This window comes from Bufo gargarizans, chromosome 2 (assembly GCF_014858855.1).
Source record: "Bufo gargarizans isolate SCDJY-AF-19 chromosome 2, ASM1485885v1, whole genome shotgun sequence".
Lineage (NCBI taxonomy): Eukaryota > Metazoa > Chordata > Amphibia > Anura > Bufonidae > Bufo > Bufo gargarizans.
In genome coordinates, this window is record NC_058081.1 from 491,221,235 (window position 1) to 491,234,536 (window position 13,302).

Consider the following 13,302-nt stretch of genomic DNA (forward strand, 5'->3'; position numbering starts at 1 on the left):
GCGGGGTCTCTACCTCTATTGTGTGTAGAGACACACCTTCAGCTGGTGATGCACAGTTGTCCATTTATGAATACATTTCTAGTAGGAATAACACATGTTATTCTACGAAAACTTGCTCCAGAATCGTTATTTCGTAAAGTCTACAAGCGGTTATAGACATGTCAGGAAAGCTGATTGGTTCTCTTCAAGAGTTATTTTTTATTTTTAAGGAAATAAAGCTTAAAGGGGTTGTCCTCCCATAAAAAAGACGCCTAAGTAGTCTCAAAAGTTTGTAATTGTGTCATCATCTTTTTATTTAGCCATTAAAAGGTATCAACCGCTGAGGAATCTCAATTTTCATTTTTGACTTTTACTGAGTAACAAAGTGCAACTACATGGGGTCATTTATCGAATAGGTGTAAAGTAGACCTGGCTTAGAGTCCACCTTTCTTTTTTGACAGCTCCTTTAGAAAATGAAAGGTGGAATTTGATTGGTTGCTAATCCAATTCTACTTTACACCAGTTTGATAAAAGACCCTAATATTTTGTACTTGTCCCACCATAAGAACCTATCTAGAAGATAGGAGATAAGGACATCTAGTCCTATAGCACTGAACTTAGCAGCAGCTCCATTCACTCTCGGGCCTTCAGCACCTCTTTCTTCTGATCAGTGAGGGTCCCAGCGGTAGGACCAGCACCGGCCAGATATTTATCCTCTACCCTGTGGATATTAAGGTGGGACAACCGCTTTAATAAATGCGTTATTACATTTTCTGCAGCCTTCTAATATACTTGCTAATCTCTCCTCATTTTCAAGATCCCTATTTGCTCTCGGAGGAGGCACCAACGCTAAAACTCTATCCAGATCATGGGCAGGAGCAAATGAACAGCTTCTAGACCTAAACAAGATTGGTTCCATTCATTAACAGCAAGCAAAGAGAGGCACTAGCAGAAAATAAATGCTTTTCTGTAAACATGATCTCTACAATATATATTGTAAAGTACATGAGATAATCCTTTAAAAAAAAAAAAAAGGTGAAAAACGAACGATGGCGTCATGAAAAAGGAGAGGGAAATCTATGGTTGCTTCCACAGACATCGCATCTGGAAAAATAAAATATCTAGACTCCTTATGTATATTATCAAGAATCCCTGATAAAAAGCACAGGAGGGATGACTGGCACAGTGCCAGGCAGACCACTAACTGAAAAGTCAATGGGACCTTCAGTATGATGAGCAGTAATGCTTGGCAACATATCTGTGTGCACTTAATAAAGCAGACTTAGCCGTGCACACGTTCAGCGCAGTCATCCACACGCTGGCGGTATACAGTAAATGGGATGAATACCGCCATGTATCACACACACATCCACAGAGCCGAATGTAATGTATTTTATATCCAGCCGGGAATCAATAGACATATACTGGACATATAACATGGACACGCTCTTGTAATCCCATCAATCATTATTCTCTATGAGAGGCTCCGTGATCACCCTTTAGGTGTAGCAGAGATGAGTTGTCCATTTGGCTTTAAAGAGGTTTTTTCCCCCATAAGAACATTTATCACCTATCCCAGCAGTCAGCGATCAGGAGTTCGCGTTGTGTGAGTGGAATGGTAGTATTGTTTGGGAAATGCCGAATGATGAGCTATGTGGTGCCCACTCATGCATAATAATGTGGGGATTTGGGGGGTCCCAGTGGTCAAACGATCATACGTTAATTCTGTTCTTTATGATAAACCCCTTTAGGGCATCAAATGTTGTTTCATCGGACTGCGGCTATACCTCTGTCCTTCACATTGAGCACATTTGGCGTACATGATGCTTGGTAACATAATAGACCCGTCTTTTTGCCATACGGTTAGGCGGTGCGCATCGATTTGAAAAGCATAGCGGTCTGCCTTTTCAATAGTATACAGCATAGATACTGCGCAGCGTATATTTTACAATGGGAATCCATGAGCAACCTATGGGTCCTGTACGTTAAAGAAACATTGTATGACCAATTCAGCTCTGCTACATCTGCAAACCTGTTCACTTGGGAAAACCAGGAGAGCGTCTTTGTCACCGACGACCACAGAGGAGAGTCTTTGTGACAGAGGAGGGAGGAGTGGGGGTGTTAGGGACAGGAGGATGGCGAGATTACCCTTCTAGCAGGAGGATGGAGAGAGGTTGGGGAATGTGAGGCAGTTGCTTGGCTACAGTAATAAAGGCACATTAGCATGATGGAGTGTGGAGAGAGAGAGTAATGTGTGTGCTAGCGTGTGCCTGTGTGTGAATGAGGAGGGCTCGCTCCCGCTCCTTCTGGCTTCACTTAATCCTTCTGTCAGTTGATGTTAAGAGCTGGATGGAGGAAGGAAGAGGCACAGTGTGAGCAGGGAGGCACACAAGCCCAGGAACACAAGCCTTCCTTTCAGCACCAAGGAGAGAGGCACCAAAAATTGACAAGAGATTTCAAAAACACCACCACCACCCCCATCATCTATCCTTGGAAACTCAATAGGAAGGAAGGCCGGGGGGATACAAGACCCTTCAGAGGCAAGACAAACAAACCCTCCAAAAATCTTTCCTTGGGAAGTAGGGCTGATCCTTTTTTCTCCGCCAATGCAAAAGGAAATATGCAGCACATCTTTGCCTTTCTCTGCACCAGCTTTCTAGGGGCAGTGCTTGGGGTCAATTTCCCCAATTTTCCAAACATTATCCAGATCGGTAAGTTCTTTCATTGGGTCTTAAGAAGGGGTGGGGGAGAGGGCTGTGTAACGTGAGACTGGTATTCGGAGAGTTAAAAAGGACTCTTTGTACTTTTATTGTGAAGACAGGGATGATGGTGGTTGTAGTCATTATTATTATTATGTTTTAATGAAATTCTAATACCCAAAGTTTGTATGATGTCCACAGCACTTCCTGCGCACTGGCATCAAGCCTGGCGTTTCAGTGGCTCGTACCTTCGCATCTGATGCCCACATCTACCTGGCACTATGCTTCTAACCCCCCAAAAATTAATTCTCCCCCATTGCTGTTAGATTTGAATAGCATATTAATGTGGTATCTGAAGCTTCTCAATCATGACACCACCACCCTCCATCCCCCACCTGTGCCATGCAGAGTTAACCCATTAGCTGCTGAGCGGAGGTGGGGGCATTCAATAACATGGCACTCGAAGCATTTGCCACAGAGGTGATGCACATTGGGTGATCACATCTACTGTAGAATAGGGACTGCAGCCTTTGTTCTGGGTCGCCAGGTCCCTCCAATAATCATGGTAAATAAGGATATGCCTGAAGGCTCACATGGAAGATCTGTGTGTCTTCTACAGGCAGCACCAGACATGGATGGGGAGGACCTGTAACAGGTTGTCCAGTGTCTATAGTCAAGCAAGTCTAAATGGATCTATCTATCTATCTATCTATCTATCAACTATATCTATCTATCTATCCTCCATATCTATCTATCTATCTATCTATCTATCTATCTATCTATCTATCTATCTATCTATCAACTATATCTATCTATCTATCTATCTAATATCCTATCTATCTATCTATCTATCTATCTATCATATCTATCTATCTATCTCAAATCTATCTATCTATCATATCTCTCATATCTATCTATCTCCTATCTATCTATCTATCTATCTATCTATCTATCTATCTATCTATCTATCTCCTATCTATCTATCTATCTACTATATCTATCTATGTATCTATCTATCTCGTATCTATCTATCTATATCTATCTATCTATCTATCTATCTACGATATCTATCTATTATCTATCTATCTATTTATCTATTTATCTATCTATCTACTATATATATCTATCTATCTATCTATCTTCTATCTATCTATCTACTATATATATCTATTTATCTATCTATCTCCTATCTATCTATCTATCTATCTATCTATCTATCTCATATCTATCTATCTCATATCTATCTATCTATCTATCTATCTATCTCCTATCTATCTATCTATCTATCTCATATCTATCTATCTCATATCTATCTATCTATCTATCTATCTATCTATCTATCTCATATCTATCTATCTCATGTCTTTCTATATATTATCTATCTATCATCTATCTCATAACTATCTATCTATTTATCTATCACTTCTTTCTTTCTTTCTTTCTTTCTTTCTCACCTCCTGCTATTATCGATATATACTCTATCACCTATATCTTTCTTTCTCTTTCTTTCTTTCTTTTTTCTATCTAATATCTGTCTATACATTATCTATACCTCCTGATATTATGTATCTATCTCTCTGTTTCTCTTTCATGTATCTATTTTCTATCTAATATCTATCTATCTATCTTATTATAATCATGTCAAGTATATCACATATTCATAGAAAATTGGCTGCTTTTCATATCATGTGGCTGCAACTCAACCCATTAATCTGGCCAGATTACTTCACATTAGACTCCATTGAGAGATACAGAACCTTGGCCTATCCTAAGTAGGGGTCTTATGCCTCCATCACCACCGCCACTTCCTCTACCACCTGTTATCTACATCTCTGCCTACTGCTATCATTACATCTATACAGATAATATCGTTTAAGTGATCCACTCCTGTTAGTGTTGGACCAGATCCCTAAAAGATGCAAAAACAATAGTGTCATCGTCTAGTCACTGGTGACATAGTGATTTACTGCACAAATCTCCATTATAAGCAAATTATTGCTTTCATACCTTTTATAATTCTATAGTTAATGTCTTATTTTGGCCGAGAGTAGGGGGTTTTCACCCATTTTTTATGAAGCATAATCATGACTTGGCTTCCAGCTTGATGCATGATGGGCCACCATTTGTGCGCAGTAAAAATCAATGCATTGTATTGTATTCGACACAAGCTTCAGTTGCATTTCCGCTGTATTTAAGGTGTTTTTCTTTCACAATTGCTTTTGTGCACTCCTTCCGCATCCTTCTCTTCCCTCCATCCGTCACAATGCATTAGGCTCATCATGCTTGCTTGGCTTTCTACCTTAAGGGGATTTTGTTCCCAACCACCTGTGAGCAGTATCAAATTGTTGCTTTGGGAAGACTAGAACGTTCTTCTATGGGTATCGTGAAGTCCCTTAAGTAACTAAGGCAATGGCCATAGCCCTTAGTCAATGATATCATTTATTCAAAATCAACATAAAAAAATAATTATATACAGATGTAGCAGTGCTGAATTTGTCCTTTTGCATTTTTTCCCCAGAATATATTGTCATTGGACTATAACAGGCCATAGTCATGCCATAATTGCCCCATCCCACAGCATTTTGGTCCTATTATTGATGGGAAGGGTTTTCTATCAGTCTAATACAATCAACTGAGTACCACAGACATAACCATTATTGATAGTGATTGGTATTTTATGATTAGATCATAAATTATCATTACACATCTATGGCCATCTTAACCTGCAGTCCTATGAAAAACTACAGGTAACATAGCATGACATTAACATGATTTGTGCCAAGTAATAAACCCAGCTCTGCTGCATCTGGCAATTTCAGCTGTGCCACCAATAATTTCCTTGCTGTCAACCATATTATTCCCTGTTTCACATATCATTCAACTGAATTGTAGTCGGAATTTATCCCAGTAACCAGTATCTTCCATTCCGACCTACTTACAGCCTACAAGGCCTAAGAAGGACCCATACATTGTAAGCGGTTATTTTTCATTATTCCGGATAGTTCTGCTGTATACTAGCCCCAGATCTGTGCCTGCGCCACTTTCCCAGCTTCTATATGCTTTGATTCTAAGTGTACGAGCAACATGTTGATAAAGCACATTATAACGCTTGAGGATGGGGGAGGAAGTCATTTGTGTTTGCAGTGTAGAAGCATGTCCAGAGCGGAGGAGACATACAGATGCCCCCTGGCAACCTGCCTCATGCATTATTTCATCTTGGGAACCATTGATTTAAAAAGAAAATGACTTGCTTCTTTCTGGATGGTGGGAAAAAAATGGAAAGGTGTTTATTGTTTTGGATGCCATTAATATTGCTGAATTTAAGCGCATGTTAATTACACTTGAAAAAGAAGGGCACATAGATGAAGTAAAAGATGGAACAGATGAGAGAGTGAGAGAGATAGATAGATAGTAAAGTAAAAGATGGAATATATGAAATATAGAATAGAGGAATAATTATAGATAGATAGATAGATAGATAGATAATAAAGTAAAAGATGGAATATACGAAATATAGATTTGAGGAAGAATGATTGATAGAAGGATAGATAGATAATCTGTAGGTAAATTGGTAGATAGATAGATAGATAGATAGAGTAAAAATTGATTAGATGAAGGATCGATTTAATAAAGGATGATTGATAGATGATAGATAGATAATAAAGTAAAAGATGGAATATACGAAATATAGATTTGAGGAAGAATGATGGATAGAAAAATAGATAGATAATCTGTAGATAGATAGATAGATAGATAGATATAAAAATAGAGCAAAAGATGGATTAGATGAAGAATAGATTTAATAAAGGATGATCGATAGGCAGTGATAGTTACATAAGAGTATGTTACAAGTCCTAATCACTCTAGATAGATAGGAATAAACAGATTTTCCACGCTGATAAAACACCCTAGATATAGCATCGGAAACACTACATTTCAAAACCAGATCTGGTATTATTTCTTGACCTGATAAATAGACTGAGATATGTTTTTTTAAAATAATGTGAATACCGTTAGTAACTACTGTATCGCAAGTAAAAGGACATTTGTCTTGTATGTGACCAGTTAGAATCCTTTCCAAACTGTGACGTGAATGAGTGATATCTATTTAGTATTCTGGATCAGGAGCAATGCACATGAAATCAAATATGCGTCTACTCCAAACCTGCACATTTGATTCCCACCACAATTCCAGATGTTTTCTGTTGGGAACCATGGATGATCAAATAAACACGGAGATGCCAGTCACCCTTTCTCAGCAGTAAAAAAAATATTGGTCATATTCGTTTTTACAACTAATATTTGTTTCCTAGCAAGTCATGGCAGAAACATCTGCTCGTCATCCACTCCCACCTCCAACTTCAAAATGGGTTAACAAAATGGATCTCGTGTTCTTGGTCTGGTTTCTGAGCTATGAAGCTTTTTGTTTCAATTGTAGCACCACCGAGTTGACTCTAAGTTTTTTTTTTTGCATGAGATTGAACAGAATATGACTCCTCGGAAAGTGAACAGAGAAAATTGATTGATTATAGACCGCTGTGAATGTTTTTCTGTGTCTCAGATTGATCTTAACATTCATTGTAGAACTAAGCACTTCACAGCAGAGACCAGGAGGAGCTTTTTGAAAATACATTGCACTTAACCATTCCATGTCAATGTGACATGAATTTTCCCAAAAAGCAAATTATAAATGCGGTACTGGGGATGGGAATCTTTCCGTATCATTGATATGGAGGATGATGCGTTCTCATTGTAAGTTTAGCAATATTCTGGCCTATAAGTTTGGACAATGTAAAAAGATTTTAGATATGATTACACAACTGGCAGTGTTCACATATTACAACTTGTAGATAAAACTTAACGGGGTTGTCCAGGATTAGGAAAACGCACCCCCGTTCTTACAAAAACAATACACATTGTATGTGATACTGCAGCTTAGAGTAGCTCCATTGAAGAGAATGGGCTGTGGTACTAGACAAGACCTGTGGGAAGGTGTGGCACTGTTCTTGGAAAAGAGCAACCATGTTTTTCCAATGCTGGGCAAACGCTTTCAATTATTTCCTGCCTTAATTTGTTCTGGCCTATATAGGTTCAATTTTTCAGAAAGTTAAAGTGGCTTGTTGCCCACTGAGTGTACTATATATTCAGACACAAACCTCACCGTAAAAACCACCTAACATCATGTTATACATCTGATATGTCCACAGGGACATAGGCCCTTTCTTTGGCGTTTCACAATTTCTGAGAATGTTCATGGTACAATATGAAATTGTGATGGAACATGTCATCATATAGAGTAGACCAGAATCCTATAAAGTATTTAGGCTTCTTAGTATTGTGGCAAGGTTTTTCTATGAACAGGACGGCCAAAGGCTAAGGACTTCTGTGCCCAAGCATTTCAGCTATACCATCCTTTATAACAATTTTCAGAAACCTGTATCTGTTTAACCGTTAGACAATGTTCTTAACTACTGCTTTAAATACTGAGAAAGTCCATATATTGTCATTACAGGATAATACTTCTGGTAAGATTATCTATTTTCTTACATTCATATATGTGAAGTAAACTTTTATACACTTTAACATGTATGAATCAATAAATTCTGAAAAGCCAGCCATATTGCTGAAGGAATATTCATGAAGAAAACTGACTAGGATTGTACCATATGTCTAATCAATATTGGCAGCAATATCAATAAGCCAAGTGTTTCAGTCCATAAAAAAATCCTTTTGCACTTTCTTACTCCTGTAGCTTATTTATATATGTTACAGCAATGACCACACTGAGGCTGTTCACTGGTATGGAAACACAAGCTTCAATGTTGTCTCCTTCATTCAATTGGTGGTGACATGGTGTGACATCATCCTGTCCCTTAGGGCCATGCAAAACCATGAGAATCCCAACATCCTGGATTTTTTATTGGCTTTATTTTCAAGCAAACGACTGCTGAATTACAATTTCAAATCTTGTTTTTCTTCCCGGAGTTGTCAGCTCTGTTAGATTTTTTTTCCTTTTTTCTGCTTTGTTGCCTTCAGGCCTTTGGGAAGTGTTCTCAAATGAATGCTAGGCTTGTGGATTAAAAGGGTGGCTGGAGAGATCATTATTACTAACCCTTCCAGGCTAAGATTAAAATATGGTGATGTGTATAGACATTTCCAATTGGAAAACTTTAAATATGTACATTGGTCAGCCCTGGAAGATGTTCTGAAAGCCTCATGTTCCTCAGATTCCTTCCTATACAGTCATTTGTCTAGAGAATAATTGAGCAGGGAATACCAGTCACTTAGTTACTAGTCACTAGTTAGAAGCATCAGTAGAGCTCTTATATTGGTATATCATCTTTAGAACTTTTACGTTATTGGAGGTCTAGTCCCATTGCACCGCCTACAAAGGATGCTGTCACAAGGAATGTGGAGATGGCAATATTTTGGGGGTCGCAAAGCTAATTCCCGCTCAACCTTCCAGTTTCTAACAGTGTCCAAAAGATGATCCAATGTAAAGAGGACCTGTTCTATATTATGTAAAATTATATTTTCTTGCTAACAAGATAAATACTAGACAAGATATCTGATGGCCGCTTATCTCTGCTGCCAGCGTATGTTTATGATCTTGCAAAATGAATGGTCATGTTTATGACAGAACTATGGTGGATAGCTGTTGGACATTCACTGGCATCTCTTGTCTTTGGGCAGATTGTGACATCACACAACTCTGCAGCCTAGATTCCATTTGTAAATTTAAGATTATGATAACTAGTAGTAGGTTATAAAATTCTACTGATTAGCATCAATGCATCCCTCCTACAGATGAAGCATCACACATTCAGGGTTTAAAACAAACCATACACAGTATATTAGACAGAGGTTTACACAGAGGCCCACAACTTCCTCCACCTTTGTTGTAGTAGATGTAGATACATATACACGTTCTACCACCCACTAAAAAAGGATGCAGACTGGAATTATTCCTTCTCTTTAAGAGTCTCATATGGATAGCCACTATGGAACTTATGCTCCTGGAGTCCTGGCATTTACAAAGTGCCTAGGGACTGAGTAGCTTAGTGTGTCTAAGGACTGAGAGCCTAGTGGTCCTAAGGGATGCTGAACGTTGTTGATCTATAGACCTAATTGCCATCCATTGCATATGTCTCATTGGATCTCCACCTTTAGATGTTAGAATAAAAGTCTCCCTGTCAAACAAAGATTCTAAATGCAAGATGTCAAGTTAAAGTGCTGCCCCAAAACTGTCACCCATGATATAATATCATTGTTTTGAATCTGTTATAGATACATTTTTGAAGTAATAGAGTTAAGAGTTGCTTAGCAGACATGGAAAGTGGCTTCCATGAGGATGAAGCAATCAGGAAGGACATTAATAAATAATCTCAATAATTAATGTGGGTGGTTTCCTTCTTTTTAAATGAATAGAAGAGCTAGCCAGATGGCGAGTCGGAAGATAAATAAGATGCCAAGTGATTCCTAGCTGTCAATCAGATTATTTTTTTTTCTTTATGGAAATTAAATTGGTATTTTCTATCTAGCTCAGATTGAAGCCACTTCATATAATTAGCATTATGCCCTCATACTGAAAAAAGCCAAATCTGTTTATTAACATTGGGAGGATAGACGACTTTCAAAACAACATAATAGATTAAAGCAGACCATGTCACTGTTATGGAGGACCATAAAGAGGTCCTTGTTCCTCATCTTGTTTGCTTAAGGTGATGAGAACTGGTGCAGGACGTATACAGAAAAACTGCATTGTTAGCGAAAATAGGAAATAGACCCAAGCATCATGGAAAGGACATAGAGGGAGAATAAAAAACAACAGGGACTTCTGTCCTGGGTGGTATAAGGCTTGCGCTGCATTGCAACTTTTTGTAGTGCTACTGATTGATTTTAACTATTGAGTGACAGCTGCGATCCACAAGATTGCATTCATGCTAATGTACTCCTTTGGAGTGCAGCTGTGGCTTGAGGTTAAAATCAATCAGCCAGTTTGATCCCTTCTATGACACCCCCTCTCTCCTGTGTATGCCATTGATGTGCATGATTGGTCAATGTCTTACAGTGCTTGTTGTTGTTACATCAGCAATTGCCCCATCTTGATTTTCATTGAGTGTCTGTATCGATATCAGTTTTGGAAGTGGCACAATTATAGTGATAAATTCACCCATTCTCAGGGGAGTAGCTATAAGCTCATGGGCCCTGTTGCAAGAGTTCAACTTGGACCCTCTTCTCCCCTCCATGCCAAATTCTTGACCTAACCCCTTCCCTCCAGCCAGAGGGGAAAGTTGACCAGTATGCACTTTCTATAATACCGGTGTCTTCCTACGTGGCACAAGGGTCTTTGGGCCCCCTCAGGCTCCAGGGCCCAGGAGCGACTGCTACGTCTTCACCCCCTATAGCTACGTTCCTGTCCATTCAACTGTGCTTTTTAAAATATGAATAAGTTAATTATTGTATTCTTAATTTATTTTTATGTGGTATGAGTTGTAGGGCAATTGTAATAACTAGTGTTGAGAGAACTTGTGATTTGAAGTTCAGCGTTCTGGTTCGGGTTATCTAAGAATCCCCTTATGGATTCCGCTCCCACTGACCATAACGGAATTCTATGATGGCATGCACCACGGAAGCCTGTAAGAGGCATTCTGTATTGCATTCCGTCCTAATAGAAGTCTATGGCCAGCATAAACCTCTATTATGATGTAATGCAATACAGAATGCCTCTTGTAGGCTTCCGTGGTGCATGCCATCCGTGGAAACAGAATCCATTACGGAATTCTTAGATAACCCAAACACGAATGCAGAACTTGCAAATCGCAAGTTCGCTGAACACTAGTAATAACAACTTATGTGCCTATTTCCCCACAATAAGATATCTTGTCTGTACTCTGACTGGTTAGTGTTGTCATAAGCACAATGAAATGAAAGCTGAATTCTGATTAGCTGCCATCCAGTTTACATATGATAACCCTTAGCTGTAGTATTATCCTGAGGACATCACTGTCAGACAATAAATCAAACTCAGAAATTCTTCTTTAAATAGTGGGTCCCTTGGGCATCAATATTTTCCAGGAACATAGTGTACATTGTTGAAGCACATTCAATGATTTTTGCATTACCTTGAATGCACAGACATTGGCATCAATTAATACTCAGTACTTGGCAAAGTTCTGATAATATTCTGTATGAGAGACTTTGCTCTACAAGTGAATGGTGCAGAATCTTGGAGAAAATTATTTGGGTGGAGTAACTTAGGCTACTTTCACACTCGCGTTTTGTGGGGATTCGTCTTGTATATGCACAGACGGATCCGCACGAATAATGCAAACGCTTGTATCCGTTAATAACGGATCCATCTTGACTTACATTGAAAGTCAATAGGGGACGGATCAGTTTTCAATTGCACCATATTGTGTCAGTGAAGAACGGATCCGTCCCCATTGACTTACATTATAAGTCTAGATGGATCCGTTAGGCTCCGCATAGTCAGACGGTCACCAAAACGCTGCAAGCAGCGTTTTAGTGACCGTCAAAAAAACATAACGGACACAAAACGCAGCCAAATTGATGAATTCTGAACGGATTCTTATCCATTCAGAATGCATTAGGGCTTAACTGAAACGGATCTCACAAGCGGACCCTTACTTATCTAGCCTGGCATGTCTATGTGCATTTAATCTCTTCTAAATATGGTATCCATATAATCAGAGATGTACTGTATCTTTATGATCTGGGGCTCCAATGTAAAATCTGTTAAAAAGCCCCCACTTACTATGTATCATTTATGATACTAGTGGCTTATGTGGCAGTGGGTCCTGTGGCCTCTCCTAGCTACCAGGGTCCAGGTGTGATACCTATCTCTGCATCTTCTATGACTATGTCGGCATGTGGTCGGTACCAGACGCTTAAAGTCAGAAGGGTTATGAACCATAAAGTAGGGGAATCAGCACCCTTTCAAATTCACTGGCTCTATAAATGTCACGCTTCGGTGTGGGCGGGAAACACCACACCGAGCATAGAAGGGAAGGGGGAAACAGGAAATCAGGCCTGAGAACTAGGGAAGGAAGATGGACACCTGCTAGTGAAAACCCTAACAAAAATCCTGACTGACTACCAATATGGACAGACCTCAAAGGTAGGTGAGTTAATATGCATGAATACCTAGAGTCCTATCTAGCCCCATAGGACCCTGGTACTAATGGAAGGGACGAGACTACCTGTTCCTCCAAAAGGAAGGGCGAACAGGAGTCTACTCCAGGCCTGATACAGACAATAGGGAAATGCAACACACAGAACCCAAACAACATACAAAAGGGAAAGGAAAGACTTAAAGGGAACCTGTCATGTGGATATTTGATTATAATCTAACTAATTATATACAATTATTAACTACTAAAAAGTACCTTAGATGTATTCACTTACTGGTGTGACAGATGGTTACCTCATAATATACACACAAAGATGCCACATGCCAATGAACTGATTTGAGTCCAGCGTGATGTCAGTGAGTCCAGCGTTTTTTTAAATTAAGAGATATAGCCACTCCCCTGCCCACCATCAGCAGCAGGTGGGCGGGGAGAGTCAGGAGCTCATAAATATTCATGACTCATCATTATCA

At 39.2% G+C, this 13,302-nt stretch overlaps 1 protein-coding gene across 3 annotated transcripts in view; it reads left to right on the forward strand.

Annotated features, from left to right (window-relative positions):
- Positions 1-2,599: 2,599 nt before the first annotated feature.
- GRIA1 (glutamate ionotropic receptor AMPA type subunit 1) overlaps positions 2,600-13,302 on the forward strand; it is a 294,490-nt gene continuing 283,787 nt past the window's right edge. For all 3 annotated transcript variants that reach the window (XM_044277881.1, XM_044277880.1, XM_044277882.1), the window contains exon 1: positions 2,600-2,690. In XM_044277881.1, the coding sequence (XP_044133816.1) occupies positions 2,600-2,690 (91 nt within the window). The remainder of the gene's footprint in view (positions 2,691-13,302) is intronic.